Here is a 19,779-nt window from a genome sequence, read left to right as displayed (position 1 = left end):
GGTTCCATCCCTGGTCGGGGAACTAAGATCCCGCATGCCTCTTGGTGCAGCCAAAAATTTAGAATAGAATAGAATATAGAATAGAATAAGTAGAGTAGAGTAGGATAGAATAGAATATAGAATAGAATAAGTAGAGTAGAGTAGAATAGAATAGAATAGAATAGAATATAGAATAGAATAAGTAGAGTAGAGTAGAATAGAATAGAATAAGTAGAGTAGAATAGAATAGAAAATAGAATAGAATAGAATAGAATAGAATAGAATAGAATAGAATAGCATATAGAATAGAATAGAATATAGAATAGAATAAGTAGAGTAGAGTAGAATAGAATAAGTAGAGTAGAGTAGAATAGAATAGAATAGAATATAGAATAGAATAGAATAGAATATAGAATAGAATAGAATATAGAATAGAATAAGTAGAGTAGAGTAGAATAGAATAGAATAAGTAGAGTAGAATAGAATAGAATAGAATATAGAATAGAATAAGTAGAGTAGAGTAGAATAGAATAGAATAAGTAGAGTAGAATACAATAGAATATAGAATAGAATAGAATAGAATATAGAATAGAATGAGTAGAGTAGAATAGAATAGAATAGAATAGAAAATAGAATAGAATAGAATAGAAAATAGAATAGAATAGAATAGAATAGAATAGAAAAGAAAAATCAGCATGAGTCTCTGAACCTCCCCAGAAGCCTCTAGGACACAAGCTGGGTGCCTCTAGGACACAGGCTGGGTGCAGAACCTCCCAGGAGCCCCACGGCCTCACTGTGCTCCCCCACATGACATAACATGACACTACAATTCTCCTCCTCTCTGCAGACAACTTTTCATTCTTTATTGCCACACAGCCGGCACCTAGCCTGCCCCTGGCTCACAACAGGTGTGCACCGAATGTTTGCTGAATGAGTGCACAAACTCATCTCATGTCCCACACTGGGGAGCTGGAAACTCTGGAATGTATAAATCTGATGCTTCCAACAACTTCTTTTTTATTTTTTAAATTGTATTTAAAGGATAGTTGATTGACCATGTTGTGTTCATTTCCACTGTACAGCAAAGTGACTCAGTTACACATAGATATTCTTTTCCATATACTTTCCCATGATGGGTTCTCCCAGGATACTGAGTATATAGTCCCTGTGCTCTACAGTAGGACCTTGTTGTGGATGTATCCTGTATGCAACCACTTCTTACACAACTCAGAGAAAGAGTCCGAGGGAGGTCCAGGTGGAATCTGCTTCTCTGACCTCAGTGTCCCCACCGAGGCTAATTGTCCCACGACCTACAGAGGTAGCTGAGGTCCAGGGACACAGCGTGAGTCTCTCAAGGTACAGGGTCTGCCAACAGTGTAGGAGGGTGCCCTTCAGAACAGTATGGAGGTTCCTTCATTTGTAGAGACGTGGCTGGACCTAGAGACTGTCATACAGAGTAAAGTGAGTCAGACAGAGAAAAACAAATATCGGATATTAACACATATATGCGGAATCTAGAAAAAGGGTACAAATGGACCGGTTTGCAAGGCAGAAATAGAGACACAGATGTAGAGAACAAACATGTGGCCACCAAGTGGGGACAGCGGGGAGGGTTGGGTGGGGTGAACTGGGAGGTTGAGATTGCCATGTACACATTACTAATAAGAAAGAAAATACCAAATTGTACACTCCAAATGTATGCAGTATATTGTCTGTTAACTGTATCTCAATAAAAGTTCTTAAAAAACAAACAAATAAAAAAGAACAGTATGGAGGTCCCTTAAAAAAAAAAACTAAACATAGAGCTACCATATGATCCTGCAATCCCACTCCTGGGCATGTATCCAGAGACCACCATAATGCAAAAAGACACACGCACCCCAATGTTCATTGCAGTACTGTTTACAGTAGCCAAGACAAAGAAGCCACCCAAGTGTCCTTCAACAGAGGAACGGATAAAGAAGATGTGGTGCCGATACACAACGGAATATTACTCAGCCATAAAAAGGAATGAGGGGCTTCCTAGGTGGCACGGTGGTTAAGAATCCGCCTGCCAATGCGGAGGTCACAGGTTCGATCCCAGCTCCAGGAAGATCCCACATGCCGCGGAGCAACCAAGCCTGTGTGCCAGAATAAATAAATAAATAAATAAATAAATAAATAAAAACAATGATGCAGTATTGATTAAAAAAAAAAAAAAAGGAATGAAATCACGACATTTGCAGCAACATGGATGGACCCAGAGATTGTCATACTGCATGAAGTCAGTCGGACAGACAAACAGGAGTATCGTAATGATATCCCTTATGGGCAGAATTTTAAAAGAAATGTTACAAATGCACTTATGTACGAAACAGAAGCTGGACTCACAGACTTGGAGAACCAACTTCTGGTCACCAGGGTGGAAGGAAGAGTGGGAGGGAGAGTTAGGGAGTCTGGGACTGACATGTCCACACTGCTATATTTAAAATATATAACCAAAAAAAAAAAAAAAAAAGAAAAAAAGAAAGAAAAGAGAAGCATCAATAGATTAATTATAATTCTGAGAGACAGATATTAACTTAATAGAAATCATACTAGGACTCCACCAAGGGTATGTTTCAGATATATTTTTAAAAAGAAAATAAAACAAGTTAAAATGAGAAAATAAAAAAGAGAAAATCTTTCTATCTTCAAATAAATAAATAAATAAATAAATAAATAATAGATAACCAAAAAGTTCGTACTGTATATCACAGGAAACTCTGCTCAATATTATATAACAATGTAAATGGGAAAAGAGTTTGCAGAAGAATAGATACTGTGTCTGTGTGTAACTGGATCCCTTGGCTGTACACCCAAAGCTATGGCAACATTATTCATCAACTATATTCCAATACAAAATAAAAAGTTAAAAAAAAAAAAGGTACAAGGTCTGCAAGTTGCAGAAGCAGAGATCAAACGTAGGTCTCTACTCTACTCTTTGCATGGCCCACTGCTGGGTCTGGGGTCCTCACCCTGCAGGAGGGTCCATGGGGGGGCAGTGTCCTGCCCGCACCCTGGGACGACACGTTTGATCCCGGTGCACCTCCCACACCCATGGGCTGGAGCAGAGCTGCCAGGCAGATGTGTCAGCTACCCCAAGCCCAGGTCACCCATTGGCACAGGGCGGCTGCCTGTTTCCACACCAACCTGGGGCTGGTTGGCCAGCGCAGCCAAGGGAGGCGGGCTCCCCGGGAGGACCTTCAGCGTGCAGCCACACGCCCCATGGGGACTCCCAGCCCATCGGATTCTGGCAGAGGGACTTGAGTTTGGTTCATCCCCTCTGCTTGGACGCATTGCCTGTTTCCTTTGCACACTAGGAAGCAGAAGTCAGCACGTCCCTCCAGCGAGGGTGGGGTGACCAGATCACACGGCCCACTGGAGTTTCGTCCATCCCAAAACCAAGGATGGAGGCCTGGGGGGGCCTCTTCTGCTTCACGTTCCTGTGTTTTCTGATGCACATCCGAGGTAAGGGAGGGTTTGTTCCAGGGAGAGCGGCGTGGATGAGCGTTTGTATCTGGCTGCTTTAAAAACAAAAAAACGCCGCCCAAAACCACTTCCACTCAGGAAATGGCTGTAACGTGACAGATTGTAGGAAAAAAAAGAGAGACCAAGTGCGGTGGCTTTGAGGAGAGAGGAAGGGGCCGGGTACCAAATCGGGGTCTGGGAATTGGACCCAGAAGTGTAGCATGTGGACGCACAGCACTTAGAAGCCAATTGTTTGTGTTCTCTTGTTTTGATCTCTGGGTGTGTCACCCATGGAAAAAGTGACTCGTGTTCCTGGGACGTGCTGGGATTTTTCAGTTCCGTGTTTTCGATTTAAACTATTTGTGCTGAGTTTCTGTGTGGCGACAATAGAACTGAAACATGCCTTGGTTTTGTGGGACAGATCACCTAAAGATTAGGTTTGCTTGGAAGGGCAGCCTTCATTCAGGTTTTTAGATGTTTCTCATAAATGTCATCCCTCCTGTTGGCAAATTAAAACCAATCTGAATTGTTTCTGCCCAAAACTTCAATACAGGATCTTCTGCTGATGCCAGGGTTTGGGTTTGTTGGGAAGCAGTGACAGGGAGGGACCTAGTTTAGGAACTAATTAACCCATGAAGGGTAGGATTTAACAACAATTGCATAAGCTCCTCTGGTCCTTTGAATGTTTACATTTTAGGAGATGGAGGACCGGGTGGGATTTAGGAGTGAGAAGGGTGGTAGGGTAGGAAATTAAAAGATTTCGTTTGGATGCCACTCTTGTGGCATTCCCTGTTTCTTCTGTTTGAGGATGGTTGTGTAGGGGCAGATGTGGTCTTGTGAGACATCCTGGCAGTAGGATCTTCCCTGAGACCCTTCCAGGAAGCCTCCTTATCCGCACACGTTGCACCTCCCACCCCCAGCACGTGGGTCATGCACAAATGCAGTCCAGAAGCTTCTGTTTGCAGGGAGATGTTAGTCCCTGAACTGACACCAGGGCTGAAGGAAGGGCAAGAGGGCAGAGGTCTGGTTCTGCACACACCCGCCCGGCAGCCAAGCCAGCAAAACCGGTCCGAGCGTTTGCTCCTGCTTCAGTCGCAACTGTGGGTTTACCTGCAGCCTCAGGTAACTCAGCCTCCTACAAGGCACGGTCGGTTTGATCCTTTGGGAATAATTGGATGTTGGACTCCTTCAGCTCCTCAGGTGGTTCATCGTACGTCTTGGGGAAGCTTGTTGTGGGTTTAACAGATGTTCTTCAAGAGAGAAGAAAAAATAACATGCAGGAGCTGGCCATGGGTGACGTGAGCCAGGTTCTTCTCAGGATGCCCAGGTTGCATTCTTTTGATGAGGGCGTGACTTCCTACAGGCTCTGAGGGTGTTAACTGAGTTCATTGTCACACAGCTCTGGGCTGGGGGTGCCGTGTGCTTGACGCCGTTTTATAGATGGGCAAACGGAGGCAGGGACATAGTCCCTCATTTGTGTGAGGTCCCCTCACTGGGAACAAGGACGGGCGGGAGAGGTCTGAGGAGGGACGGGAAAGGTTGTGAGGTCTGGATCTGGGTGTTTCTGTGTGAATAAGCTGTGCAGACGTACTGAGTCCTGGGTAATTTGTTAAGTACATGAACAGTCCCCACCCCCCGCCCCACGCCCCAAACCACCAGCAGCTGTCGGATTGAGCAAGTCCACGAGGTCCTGACACACTTCCTGTGAGGCTGCTGAGATGCTTCTCACAGAGGCTCTGGAAAAGCAGACTACCTTGATGGGTAACAGCGCATAACCGTTCTTATACTCATTAAATTGAGTGTATGAAATAAAATAACAATATGTGTATAGTCCTGAGGCATAGGGGTTTAAAACTTGGTGGTTTCAAATGTCCGGTACATTTCATTAGCATTCACTATCAAACCTGGAGAGACTTGAAGGACCATGAGACCAAGTCGGGTCTTCTAAAAGCTGGTAGAAGCAGAAATGGAAATGCCAAGGGGTTCTTGTTGTGTTTGGCTTAAGAAAAAAAAATCTATCTATTCTATCTATGTATCATCTATCTATCTATCTGTCTATATCTATCATCTATCTATCTAACATCTATCAACTATCTAATTATCTATCTGTCTACATCTATCTATCTATCATCTATCTATCATCTATCAACTATCTAATTATCTATCTTATAGCTATCTAGCTATAATATACAGATAATATAGATATAATATAAATATAGATTATATATATATATTTCCTTATGTTTCCTTTTTTCCTGTATATCTATCAGATCCTGTGTAGATATTATTGTTTTCCTCTGTCTATGTTATACACTGGCTCCAAAATTCCCTTCTACATGTGTTTCATCTTCTCTTATCAGACAACGCTAAAAATCTGTGTGTGTTTAAATAGAGCTTCTTTTCTACCTACAGACTAAAAACATACAGGCATCCCTTGGTATTTGAGGGGGATTCGTTCCAGGACCCCGTGGGATGCCAAAATCCATGGATGCTCAAGTCCCTTATATAAAATGACGTCGTATTTGGATACAACCCACGCACATCCTCCCATAGAATTTTTTAAATTTTTAATTAATTAATTTATTTATTTATTTATTTATTGGCTGTGTTGGGCCTTTGTTGCTGTGTGCAGGTTTTCTCTCGTTGTGGTGAGCGGGGGCTACTGTTCATTGTGGTGAATGGGCTTCTCCGTGCAGTGGCTTCTCTTGTTGTAGAGCATGGGCTCTAGGCACATGGGCTTCAGTAGTTGCAGTGCATGGGCTCAGTAGTTGTGGCTCTCAGGCTGTGGAGCTCAGGTTTAGTTGCTCTGCGGCATGTGGGATCTTCCCGGACCAGGGCTCAAACTTGTGCCCCCTGCATGGGCAGGTGGATTCTTAACCCCTGCGCTGCCAGGAAAGTCCCTTCTTTATAGTTTTTTACCAGCAGCCCATCGTGGTTCTGAGTCCTTCCCCATCGAATGAAGGTGAGTCAGGTGCTATGCGAGGTGTTTTGCTGCCTTCGAATGTGGCGGGATATTTGGGTTTTGCTTCTGAGAACGGTGATGCCGAGAGGTGGTGGTACGAGCCTAAGGCATCGGGTCAGCCCACGTGAGGCGAAGGGACTCCAGCCCATGCTGGCCTCACCCCACAGCCCTCAGTCGAGCCTCTCGTGATTCTACCTGCTTCCTCGTGGCCCCTCAACCATCCTTGGATATAACCAATCTCTTTGGGTGTGGAAGTCACTCCACAAATAGGTCATGAGAACTGCCCTTGTGGCCGTGCTCATTGTAAAGACTGACACCGCCCAGCCATTTAGGGCAGGGATTCTCCATCCTTGATGTGCAGGCAAATTACCTGGGAGGGAAGCTGGTTTAAAGGCACCAGCCCAGGGAGTTCCCTGGTTGCCTAGTGGTTAGAATCCCAGGCTTTCACTGCCAGGGCCTGGGTTCAATCCCTGGTCAGGGAACTGAGACCCTGCAAGTTGTGCAGTGTGGCAAAAAATAAATACATAAATAAGTAAATAAATAGAGGCACCACGCGAATCCCAGACCCTGGAGACCTTCATTAGGGAGGTGGGTGGGGCGTTGGGGAGGCAGGAGACCTGCATTTGGGGAAGCACCCTGGGGACGCCCATGCTGGAGTCAAGGCTCCCCTGGTGAGCTGATGTCTGAGCGTCCGGCCCTCTGGTTTACCCTGGGGCTGAGTCCGCCGGGTCCCTGCCACAGGGGGCCGTCTGCTCTGTGGTCCCCGACTCAGTGGTGCATCCCTCACTCGACAGATGCAGAAATGACACCCCTGGGGTAGAGATGCGACAGTCAGCCATGCTCAACCGGGGGCGACTTTGCCCCCAGGGGACACCTGTCAATGTCTGGAGTCATTTTTGGTTGTCACAGCTGGAAGGGGGCTGCTGTCATCAGATGGGTGGAGGCCAGGAGTGCTGCTCAGTGTTCTGCAATGCACAGCACACCCCAGGCAGCAGGGAGTCACCCGGCTTCCAAGGTCAGCAGTGCTGAGGCTGAGAAATCCTGCCCTAGCATGAGAGACTTCATCTACCTGTGTATCTATCTGTCGATGTATGCAGGTATGTATGTGTATATCTATCTATCTATCTATCTATCTATCTATCATCTATCTATCTATCTATCATCTATCTCTATTTAATTATCATCTATTTATCTATCTACTAATTATTATCCATCATATCTATCTATCATCTATCTATATCTCTCTGTCATCTATCTATCATCCATCATCTATATATCACCTATGTATCCAATTGTTATCTATCTAATTATCATCCACCTATCATCTCTCTATTTAATTATCTTCTATCGGTATCTATGTATCTCTCTATCTATCAATCATCTATCTTGTATCTAATTATATCTATCTGGTATCTATCTATCTATCATCTACCTATCTATCATCTATTTAATTATATTTATCTAGTATCTATCTATCTTGTATCTAATTATGTCTATCTAATATCTATATATTATCTCTCTATCATCTGTATCTATCCATGTCTTATCTATCATCTATTATTTATCATCCACCCATCTATCTCTGTTTATCTGTCTTCTATCATCTATTATCTATGTATGTAATTATTATCTAACTATTATCTCTCTATTATCTATCTAGTTATCATCTATTGCCTATCTATCATCTATCTAATGTCTACCATCTATCTAACCATCCATCCATAGAGTGAAATGTAAAGAACTGGCTCACAAGATTGTAGGGCTGAAACCTGTAAACTCAGACAGGATGTAAGCTGCACCCTTCACTCATAACCCATCCTTTTCCTGGAAACTTCAGTCTTTGTTTTAAAAGCCTTCAACAGGCCCGGTGAGGCCCACCCACGTTATCAAGGATAATCACCTTTATTTACAGTCAGTTGATGGCAGATGTTAATCCCATCAACAAAATACCATCATGGCGACATCTAGACTAGTGTTGGACTAAACTGGACCCCATAGCCTGGCTGAGTGAACGCACAAAATTCACTGTCCGGTATGAGTTCACTTTTCCACTTCAACTGGCTGAGAGGCTGATTCTGGAGATGCCTCTAAGCGGGGCTCTGAGGTCCTTCTGTCTCTTTGCATCACCAGGCCCACTCATCTGTCTTAAGAAATATTTCCGTGTTTGTGTCTATTGCAGGATGTGGGGTGGAGCCAGCTCTATTAAGTCTTTTAGCTGCCCCAATTTCCCTATTACCACAAGGGGCCCCCTTGAAGGGGTTGCCTTTGCAGCGAAAACAGCTCCTACAGAAACTGCCAAATGCTTGAGCCCCAGGAACTGATGGGTGCAAAGTACTTTGCTCTACTTGGAGAAAATCATTCTCAAGAATTTTTTTCTAAAAAAAACGCATGAGTCCATTTCACCCAAAGAACATGCTCTTAAAACTAGATGAATACCTTGTGAGTTTGCTATAAATCTTTCCCTCCAATTGCTTTCTGCTTGTAATCCTTGTGATAGAGATAACACGTAGTCTAGACAAAATTCGGATGCTCTAGGGAAGTAGTTGGGAACGTTTGGTGGTCATGAGAATTGCTGGAGGGTGGGGTAAAAATGCAGAATGCCGGCCCCCATGCCCTTTCCTCCAGCCCCGCAATGGGATGCTTCACAAGCCCTCCAGCTGGTTGTCCGAAATGTCGGCAAATCAGGGAACCCCAGCCGGTCATCCACTGCTCTTCAGAATCACACGGGACACATCTCAGGTCCCCCCAGAGCGTGAACACAGATGCTTGAAGCAGCCTTGCTAGATTTTAAGGCTCCGGGTGAAGAGGAGACCAAACTCACCATCTCCAGGGGTCTTTCGGGAAGCAGCCACATCCTGTATCCGCCCAAGTCCCACCTGCAAGGTGGTTTCCTTTCAAAGGAGAGCAGAGCTCTTCCAGGCTCAAGACCAACACACAAGCGGTGCTGAGGAAAGTGATGGAGCTGGGATATTTCAAGGAAAGAGAGAGATTTCCTTCTCTTGCTGTTTCCTGGAGTTACCTGCAGGGCGGATCTGACGTTGGTCCAACTGGCACCCACTTGGGAATATTTGGGGGGCTCCAGCCACGGAGGTCGAGGTTCAAGTCCACTTTCTCCTTGCCTGTGGGAAGAAGCAGATAGGGGCTCTTCTATGGCTACCTCCATAACTGAGGCTGTGATAGCCCTGGAGGGTGAGGACCTCCTGGACGCTGGGGGTTCGGTCAACTGGAAGGTGCAAAGAGGATCCCCATGCCCCGAAACTAAGGATGCTAGGATGCTGTTCCTCTTCACATCGTGAAGTTCTAAAGTGGGGGCCCCGGGCCCGTGCCACCAACATCCCCTGGGAACTGGTAAGAAATGCCGTTTTAGCCTCATCCAGACCTGCTGACCTAAATGCTGCATGTAGCCCGATTCCTGGCCGATTTGAATGCCCTTGAGGGTCTGAGAGGTACAGAGAGAAGTTCTGAGGCTGACGGGGCAGCTGCAGTGTGGACCAATGCACCCTGAGTTTCCTGTCTTCAAACAGCTGTGCCGGAGACCCTCTCCTTTTCACCCCACCCCACTCAGCAGGCCGTCTGACGGTGCCTCCACGGTGGTTGAGAACCTCCTGTGGGTCTGTGTCTGTTACAGAATTCTGCGTCCCCTCAAAATTCATAGGTTGGAGTCCTATCCCTTAGGGCCTCCGAATGGGACTGTGCTTGGAGATGGGGGTCTTTAAAAAGGTGATGCAGGTGGAATGAGGTGGGGGGGAGGGGCAAGACGGGGGAGGGGATTAAGAGGTACCAACTCTTATGTATAAAATAAGTTACAAGGAATTCCCAGGTAGTCCAGTGGTTAGGACTCCACGCGCTCACTGCCGAGGGTCTGGGTTCGATCCTGGAGAACGAAGATCTCACGAGCCATGCGGCCAAAACAAACAAACAAAAAATCCCAAGTCCTCAAACAAGTTACAAGGATATATTGTACAGCACAGGGAATACAGTCCCTATTTGATAATAACTATGAATGGGGTATAACCTTTAACAGCTGTGAATCTCTACATTTGTCCCCCTGAAATGTATATAATAGTATACGCTAACTATACTTCAATTAAAAAGAGACTTACATAAAGCAAAATTAAAGATAAAATGAGGTCACTAGGGTGGGTTCCGATCCCATAGGACTGGGGTCCTTACGAGAAGAGGAGATCAGGACACCGACACACGCAGAGGGTGACCCTGCGAGGACACAGGGAGGAGACGACCATCTACACGCCCAGGAGAGAGGCCGCAGAGAGAACCAGCCCTGCCCACACCTGGCTCTCAGCCTCCAGCCTCCAGGACGGGGGGACATAACTGCCAGGTGTTTAAGCCACCCACTTGGCGGTGTTTTGTTATGGGAGCCTCCAAAAACCAATACAAAGTTCCGACCCTGCAAAAGGAGGCCCGTGGACCTGCAGCCTTAGTACCTTTGGGAGCTGGTGAGAAATGCCACCTCCCGGACCCACCTAGACCTGACAGAGAAGTGTGTGTGTGTGTGTGTGTGTGTGTCACCCGTGTCCCTAGGGATGCCTGTGCACACGTCACTCTGGCAAGGCTGGTTTAGGACCCGCCATCCAACGATGCCTCCTCAGACGGTTGGCAGCATTTTTCCCAAGTCTCCATTTCACAACACGTTGCCTTTTTGGGCAGATAATCACTCCTTGCTGCTGTGTGACCAAATACGTCGCCTCCCAGGGCCTCTGCGTTCTGGTGCAGAGGGCTTCCATCGGCAATGCACCTAAAGGGCCCTTTGGAACAGCAGGAACCCAGACAACTGGTTGACCTTCTGGGGCGAGGCTGGGAGGTTATCAGGAGCTGAGGTCCCAGAGGAGTCCAGGGGACTGTCGGTCTCCAGGTGTCTGGATATTCACGTTGAGCTGTGCAGGGCAAGAACCCAGCTGTCTTTAAGAATATTTGCTGTCCTGCAGGAAACCGAAATGTCAGGAGAGACTAGAGACTGGAATGGACTTGGTGACACAGAGGCTCCAGAGGAAGAGTTGAACCCCTCCGGTGATACAGCAGGACCCACCGGGAGCAAGCCCCCGCGTGGAGGCATCCCTTCCTTTCCTCCCTTGTAAAGCTGAACGGCTAACCTAGGCCGTTCTACTCTGTGAATCTCGGCATCCTGGGAAAAGAGCCGCTGTAATATGCTTTCTGTACATATTTTTTTTTTAATTGAAGTATAGTATTTTTAAAGACAATTGAGCTGGAGCCAAAGGGAAAAACGTCAGGCTGCCTGAAGGAAGTCAGGATTTGTTCCCTGGGAGTCCCTGTTCCCGTTGGGTGAAATCCCTCAAGGACGAGAAGGTCCTACCGATTTCTGGCTTGCAAAGTGGCTTCATCTGTGACCACGGACCCCCCGGAGGAATTGGCTTAAGTTAACCCACGCTTCAGAGGAAGCCTGTAAAATCCTATGTAAAGAAGTGAAAAACAATTGTCTCGAAGGGCAGCCATCCCTAAAGGGGACGTGGATACAGGGACTCTGGCTGGAATAATAGAATCTCAGGTCTGCCTGCCTGGGGAGGTTGGGGGGGTGTTTGTTTACCTGGGGACAGACCCACTCAACAGTAAGTAACCTCAGCACCTATGAATTCTGCTGGCAACGGCTGTAACTGGGGCCAGGGCTTGGCTATAGATAGTAATCCTGTTTTTCTTTTCCCGCCACCCCCCTTCAGAGATAGCCTGGGGCTGGTTTTCTCCTTCACAGGAAGTAATAATTCTGGGGTTCGTTAGTGGGAGCTTGGACATGTGCCTGTTTTGTGGCCACCGTGGAGGCGTGGTGGGTTTTTTCTATTGCAAGGTGTCAGCCTGGGTGCCGTGTCAAGATTATTCCGACATCAGCCCTGCCCTTTGCAAAAATGTCCTCTGTCCTGTCGGCTTGTGAGTCGGAGAAGTTCAGAGATGCAAACTCCGATACGAAGCACCTTAGAATCTCGTGGAGGTAGAATTTGGCTGGGGAGGGGTTTGGTTACTAGAGATAATGGAAGAATTCCCTCCAAGTGTCACTCAGGTGGTTTTCTCTTTACAATGCCTCCTAAATAGCTTTTTTGTGGACGGTAGGGGGTCTTGATTAGGATGCTAAAGAGCTCCCACCCACCAGCATGAGTCATTAAAAACCCATGTCTCCAGGATGTCAGCCAAAGGGGACCAGCATCAGGATCCCAGAACCCACGAGGCTGCCTGGCCCCTCCGTGCTTACAGATCCCAGACCATGTGGGATTGATTAAAAACCGCCGAGCCAGCTAAACAAAGCAGATCAGAAACAGATTCCAAGCACGGACTTAGGCTCTGAGTGGAAAATAAAGCTAGTGGAAGTAATTGCCCTGGGGAGATGCATCCCTCCAGCTCCACCAAGACGGAGCCTGTCCATCAGCGTCGTCTATCTGAGTGACTTGCCCGGCGGGGCTGCAATTTGAAGCCCATGGGGAGGGGTCTTGGCTGCAGCCCCTACAGAGAGCAGAGGGCTTCGGGTGAATTCCAGCCTGGCCTGCAGGACTGGATCGTCTCCTTGCAGAGTGTCGTGTGTGGGGGGGGGTGGGTTGGGCGGGCGGGAGGCGGGGGTGCCTGATGCTGGCTGGAGTCTGCCTGGTCTGTGCGTGAGTCAGGCTCACGGGTCTCCAGACAGCGCCACACCCATGACAACCAGGGACAGCATCCTCCAAGACCTCTCCTCATCTTCAGAAGCACCTCCAATCGGAAGGAGACTTCTGGAAAGAGAAGGGAACACAGAATGGGGTTGGAGGCAGCAGACGTGGCTGTTTTCAAAGCCCGGGAGGGGACACCCTGGCGTCCTGCTGCAAGCAGCCTGGCTGTCAGGGCTGCCACATCCCCAGAGGCCGCTCAAGGCCCTTTTGGAAAACAACCAGGTGCCTCCCAGCCCGTTGCGCAATGGGTTTGGGAGAGGCCAGGAGGAGACAGATAGCAGAAGCTTTGCTCATCTCACAACAGGGAGGGGCCAGGCTCTCAGCGTGGAGGAGGTTGTTAGGTGATTGTTTACGGGATGCCTGGAACTGCTAGGAAGGGGCTGCTGAGAGTTATTTGCAAGCTGTCAAGGGCGACTGGAATGCAAAATTCCAGAGCTGCCCTTGTACCTGAGGGCATCGGGGGCCCTGCACCGGTATCTGTCCTTTCAAACTGGACGGAGGGTCAGCCACAGCCTCGCTGGCAGCCCTGGAAGGAGTGTGTCTTCAGAATCTCCAAGGGCCATCCTGCTTCCTGTCCCCCAGCCCCTGGACAGTGACCCGGAGCAGAGAGAAAACGGTGTCACCCCGTCCCCATCAGCCCCGCTCCGGACACAGGGGCTGGGACTGGGGCTCCTGGAGGGTCTGGGTGCAAAACCTGATGTTGCCCCGAAAGGGGACCTGGCAGAATTTGGAGGCACGCGGACCCTGGCCATGGAGAGGGGCTTTGGGGATGAATGTGGAACCTCCCCGTATTAGAAACGGCTCTCCGGGGTTTGACCTCTAAATGCACTGACCCTGGCCTCCGGTCCGGACTGTGGAGCTGCTGGTGGGAGCACTCTGGCCTCAGCTCCCCTACCCTCCAGCACCTGGGGTCGTCCCGGCTCAGGAGGCCAATGCCTGGGTTTGTCCACGCTCCGGGCCCCAGTTCCCTTGACCAGCAGCCCCAGAGGCTGCCCCCATGGCATCCCGGCTGGACCAGGCCAGGGGCTTCCCTGACACCAGGCTGGACGGGTCCAAATGAGCTCCAAGCAGGCTCAGGGAGGACACCCAGGGTGTAGGGAAAACGGTGTCCCCCCCCGTTCCCATCAGCCCCCTTCCGGACACAGAGGCTGGGACTGGGGCTCCTGGAGGGTCCAGGTGCAAAACCTGATGTTGCCCTGAAACTCCTGGAAACTCAGGGCCCTCGGCTGGGACACATGCGTGGTTGGAACACCGATGTCCCCAAGTGGACAGCAAGAGGGGTGCTCGGGTAACCTGGAGATGCTTGCAGTGGGACCTGGTACCTAGTAGGTGCTCATTGAAAGCTGTGCCTGATTGGTCTTCTGAATTCTAATAGGGCTGGTGGGGGGGGGGGGGGGGGACAGGGTGATGCCTCCTGACCCCCGTCTGCGTGTCACAGATATCAGAGTCCGGGTCCTGGAGAGCAAATCGACGGGCAGCGAGCAGTCCGAGAGCCTGCTGGCCAGAGAGACAAATCGGGAAGCAGGTCGTGGGCACCTGATATCAGCGTCTTTGCCTTAGGAAACCCTGACATGTGCAGACTTAGGATTTCACGTGGCAACACTCGACCACGTGGGTGGACTTTGAAACCAGGGTGCTCGGTGAGAGAAGCCAGACGCAGAAGGACACACTGTGTGCGATTCCGTTGATAGGAAACGTCCAGAACGGGCAAAGCCACAGAGACAGACACCCACTGGGTCTGTGACGTCAGGGGCTGGGCAGGGGGAGAGGGAGTGAGTCTTAATGGGGACAGGGTTTCTTTGGGGGGCTGAGAATGTTCTGGAATCATGTAGAGGTGGTGGTTGCACACCATTTATTGTAAACATACTAAATGCCACTGACTTGTGTGCTATAAATGGGTGAATTGTATGATCTACAAATTCTATCTCAATAAAGCTCCTTTAAAGAGCTCTTTTTTTAAATTTTTTAATCAGCGAAAGATGAGATTCAAATTGGTCAGGGGCTCAGATGTTTTCTGATCAGCCTTCTATAGTTTTAGAGGCGGAGAAGGTGGTGGTGTGGAGGTGCGTGTGGAAAGAAGCCCTTTAATTGGTAGGAAAGGAACCCTCAGCTCGTTAAAAACATTATTTATTTATTTATTTCTGGCTGCGTTGGGTCTTCATTGCTGCACACAGGCTTTCTCTAGTTGTGCTGAGCGGGGGCCACTCTTCATTGCGGTACATGGGCTTCTCATTGCGGTGGCTTCTCTTGGTGCAGAGCACAGGCTCTAGGCAGGTGCGCTTCAGTAGCTGTGGCACACAGGCTCAGTAGCTATGGCTCGTGGGCTCTAGAGCACAGGCTCAGTCGTTGTGGTGCACGGGCTTCGTTGCTCTGTGGCATGTGGGATCTTCCTGGACCAGGGCTCAAACCCATGTCCCCTGCATTGGCAGGCGGATTCTTAACCACTGCGCCACCAGGGAAGTCTAAGATATTTTTTTTTTTTTTGAGATAAAATTCACATGCATAAGAGTCACACTGTTAATCCTTTGAAAGGGAATCATACAGAGATTTTTTTTTGCACATTTACAATGTTGTGCAACCATCAGCACCATCAAATTCCAGAATATTCTTATCACCCCCAAAAGGAACCCCATACCCGTGAGTAGTCACAGCCAGTTCCCCCAGCTCGCTTTTTATCCACCCAAGGTTCTCTGAATTGAGCTTGAAGAAAACCAAAATCTGCCCCAGCCTGGCTCCAGATCCTAGACTTCCTCATAGTATTTTTAGCATATCTGAAACCTGCACGTCAACAGAATTTATAAGCCCTTGAGCACGGGGAGGGGGACCGGGGTTGAAATGTTTGTGACATGTTTGAGGGGGTGTCATGGAGAGGGAAGGACAGTGTGTTTCTGGACTTTAGTCTAAGATGCATTCTGTCTTAGCCATAAAGGAAAATATCTACAATTCCAGCCACCTGGCCACCACCATATCGCGTTTCCCGCGGGCATCCCCTGAGCTGTAAACCGGGGTCAGAATGTCTCCCGGTGAATAAATCAGTATCTTCCACGTGGCTCACGTGCCGCCTCCTCCAGGCAGACCTCTGGGTCTGCTCACACACAAAGTGCAATTGGCCCCTGCTGCCTTGTGGTCCCGGCTGCACCCTGTCCTCCCTTTTAGGGATATTCAAGGGTGTCTCTCCCCTAAAGAGCCAGGAGGCAGGGCTAGTGTCATTCAAGGTCCCGTCCCCACTGGGTAACAGCATGCCCAGCCCAGAGTCGTGGTTCTTAAGTGTTTGCAGAATGCATGGGTTCTTCAGCTTTCCAAGGTGTCTACGTGTTTTGCTCGAGGCAGCCGAGATCTTAGGAGCGCCTGCCTTCTGTTTAAGATGGGGATGCCGTACACAAGAATGAAATCATGCCATTTGCAGCAACATGGATGGACCTAGAGATGATCATACTGAGTGAAGTAAGTCAGACAGAGAAAGACAGATATCGTATGATACCACTTCTGTGTGGAATCTAAAATATGACACAAATGAGTTTATTTAGAAAACAGAAACAGACCCACAGACATAGAAAACGAGCTTGTGGTTACCAAAGGGGAAGCTGAAGAGGCATAAAGTAAGAGTTTGGGGTTAACAGATACACACGACTATGTATAAAATAGATAAACAACAAGGACCTACTGTAGAGCACAGGGAACTCTACTCAATATCTTGTAATAACCTATAACAGAAAAGAATCTGAAAAAATATATATATAGCGGAATCACTTTGCTGTATAGCAGAAACTAATAAAATGTTGTAAATTAACTGTACGTCAATAAATTAAAAAAAAAAAAAAAGACAGGCATGCAGTCGTCTTCCTTTGGAGATGTCTTTGGTGAGGGGCACAGCCTGCCTGGAAAGCTAACATGTTGGTTTCCCCAGCGCACCTCAGGGGATGTGGAGGGAGGAGGCAGTCTGATCTGCCACGGACTTCACGGTGGCGGGCTTGACCTTTGCACCAGGAGGGGGATGTGTGGGCAGATGGGGCCAAGGGGGGTGGGGTGGAGACAGGCTCCAGGGACCCTGACCGCCCATCTCAGTGTGACTTACACCCCGTGTGCTCCCCGCAGGTCAAGGTGACTTTGATTTAGCTGATGCGCTGGATGACCCTGGTAAGTGCCTGTCTTTCTCCGGGAAATGCTGTGCTTTTGCAGCCTGTGTCAGCTCCGCAGGCCTGGGGTTGGGGGGGGGCCGGGATTCCGAATTCCAGGCAGTGGGAGGTCTGTTTCTCACAGGAGACAGCAAGCACAGGGAGATGGACCTTTACATCCCGCCTTAGGTGTGGGGCTCGGTCTTACGTCTTGGTAGCTTTTTGCTCCCCGAGCCAGAGGTCTGTGTATACACTGGAGGGGTTTCCTTTTCTTCAACACGGTTCACCTCCACTCATGGGGGATTTAGGACTTGAAAGGCACCCCCCCCAACCACCGCCTGTGTGTGGCCACCACCCTCGAGGTCAGCTGGACCTGCTTGCTGGCCAGAAAGCTGACTAAGCATCTCCTGGTCCCGGGAGGAAGGTCAGGATTAAGGCCCACAGTCAAGCCGGGAGGTGGGGGTGTTTGGACCTGGGGGGCTTGGGGAGGAAGGAAGGAAGGGGTGTGACCTCCAGGCACAGCGAGCTGGGGGTTTCTTCGGAAAGAAAGATCAGCGCTTGTCTACTCAGTGGCTTCTGGCTTTGGGATCAACCCCAGGTCTCTCATCGCAGATCAATTACAGTGCCTTTTCAGAGAAGTAAAGAAGGGATGTGATCACCAGACCACGAACTTAGAAAAGGACCATGACCCAATGATTCAAGACCAGCCCCTTCCCCAATTTTCCCCACTAACTGAGGCTTTCCTGAGTCGCAACCGTGATGGAGCAGCTGTGAGACTATTGTCAGTGCAGTAGAAAAACCCAACGATGCAGGTCAAGGTTGACACACTGCTTCCCCACCAGGCTGCAGTGGTGAAGGGCTCAGTCCTTTCCAGAGTGGACAGGCTGCGAGGTCAGGTTATAGGAAGGCCACAAGTTGCAGCCTCCCTGCAGGGCACTGGGTGATATTCCCCCAAATTTCGCCTGGGTGGTCAACACAGGGGCTGGGGATGGGTAAAGAAGGAGCATGCCCAGGGTGAAAAAGGATTTAAAAAAAGGATAAAACGGGGCACCTGCAGCTGTGGGCCCCGATGCAGAACCATCAGAGCTGTTTCATTGATTATAAAACATCATTGGGTACTTCTCCGGTGGTGCGGTGGCTAAGAATCCGCCTGTCAATGCAGGGGACACGGGTTCGAGCCCTGCTCCGGGAAGATCCCACATGCTGCGGAGCAACGAAGCCCGTGAGCCACAACTACTGAGCCCGTGTGCCACAACTACTGAAGCCCACATGCCTAGAGCCCACACACCTAGAGCCCGTGCTCCAGAAGAAGAGAAGCCACTGCAATGAGGAGCCTGTGCACTGCAATGAAGAGTAGCCCCCGCTCACTGCAACTAGAGAAAGCCCGTGTGCAGCAAGGAAGACCCAACGCAGCCAATAAAATTAATTAATTAATTAATTTTAAAAAACCCAAAAAAACCCAAAAACGAAACAAAAAAAGCATCATCAACCTATGAACTGGCAATTCCCCTCCTAGGAATATGCTCAAAAAGATTAAAAGGCAGGACTCAGACATATACCTGTTTATAGCAGCGTTATTCACTATCGCCAAAAGGCAGAAGCCAGCCAAGAGTCCATGGATGGATGCGTGGATGATGGATGGATGGATGGGTGGGTGGGTGGATGGGTGGATGGATGGATGGATGGGTGAATGGATGGATGGATGGATGAGTGGGTGGGTGGATGGATGATGGATGGATGGATGGGTGGGTGGGTGGGTGGATGGGTGGATAGATGGATGGGTGGATGATGGATGGATGGACGGATGGATGGGTGGATGGGTGGATGGATGGGTGGGTGGGTGGGTGGGTGGATGGGTGGATAGATGGATGGGTGGATGATGGATGGATGGACGGATGGATGGGTGGGTGGGTGGACGGGTGGATGGGTGGATAGATGGATGGGTGGATGATGGATGGATGGACGGATGGACGGGTGGATGGGTGGGTGGGTGGGTGGATGGATGGATGGATGGGTGGATGGGTGGATGATGGATGGATGGACAGATGGACGGGTGGATGGGTGGATGATGGGTGGGTGGACGGATGGCTGAATGGGTGGATGGATGGATAAATAGCATGTTGTCCATGCACACAGTGGAATATGACACAGCCACGAAAAGGAGGGAAGCTCTGGCACAGGCTACCACGTGGATGGACCTTGAACACATGGTGCTCAGTGAGAGAGGGCTTTCTGCAGAGAGGAAAGACGCTGTCCACTGGTCACCTGGGCAGTTCCAACCTTCCTCACCCTTGTCAGGCGCCACCCCTCTAAGCATCTTCCCCAAACCTCCTCCTCCTGCTGCCCCCGTCTGCCACCCCCACCCCCACCCCCAGACTCACTGAGCTGGGCAGACAGGTACTGTCCACCTGATGCCTGGTTCGTGACTGCTGACCTCAGGGAATCGAAGCCACCTGGGAGGCTGCGGACGGCCCCATTCACACACTCCCTGGCACCCACAGGCGCTCTGCAAACACTTGTCGAATGAATAAACAAGTGCAGGAAAGAGAGAGAAGCTTCGCTGGGGAATCAG

General features: G+C 49.1%; 1 protein-coding gene across 7 annotated transcripts in view; it reads left to right on the top strand.

The window, feature by feature from the left end:
* Positions 1-3,201: 3,201 nt before the first annotated feature.
* XG (Xg glycoprotein (Xg blood group)) overlaps positions 3,202-19,779 on the top strand; it is a 36,263-nt gene continuing 19,685 nt past the window's right edge. The window contains exons 1-4 of one of the 7 annotated variants that reach the window (XM_057717313.1): positions 3,202-3,468; positions 14,531-14,732; positions 16,423-16,536; positions 17,188-17,229. In XM_057717313.1, the coding sequence (XP_057573296.1) occupies positions 17,212-17,229 (18 nt within the window). In that variant the 5' untranslated portion in view covers positions 3,202-3,468; positions 14,531-14,732; positions 16,423-16,536; positions 17,188-17,211. The remainder of the gene's footprint in view (positions 3,469-14,530; positions 14,733-16,422; positions 16,537-17,187; positions 17,230-19,779) is intronic. The other 6 variants (XM_057717312.1, XM_057717311.1, XM_057717315.1 and 3 more) reach the window with 6 other exon arrangements.

Source organism: Hippopotamus amphibius, chromosome X (genome assembly GCF_030028045.1).
Source record: "Hippopotamus amphibius kiboko isolate mHipAmp2 chromosome X, mHipAmp2.hap2, whole genome shotgun sequence".
Taxonomy (NCBI): domain Eukaryota; kingdom Metazoa; phylum Chordata; class Mammalia; order Artiodactyla; family Hippopotamidae; genus Hippopotamus; species Hippopotamus amphibius.
This window is presented reverse-complemented; position numbering and strand designations above follow the sequence as displayed.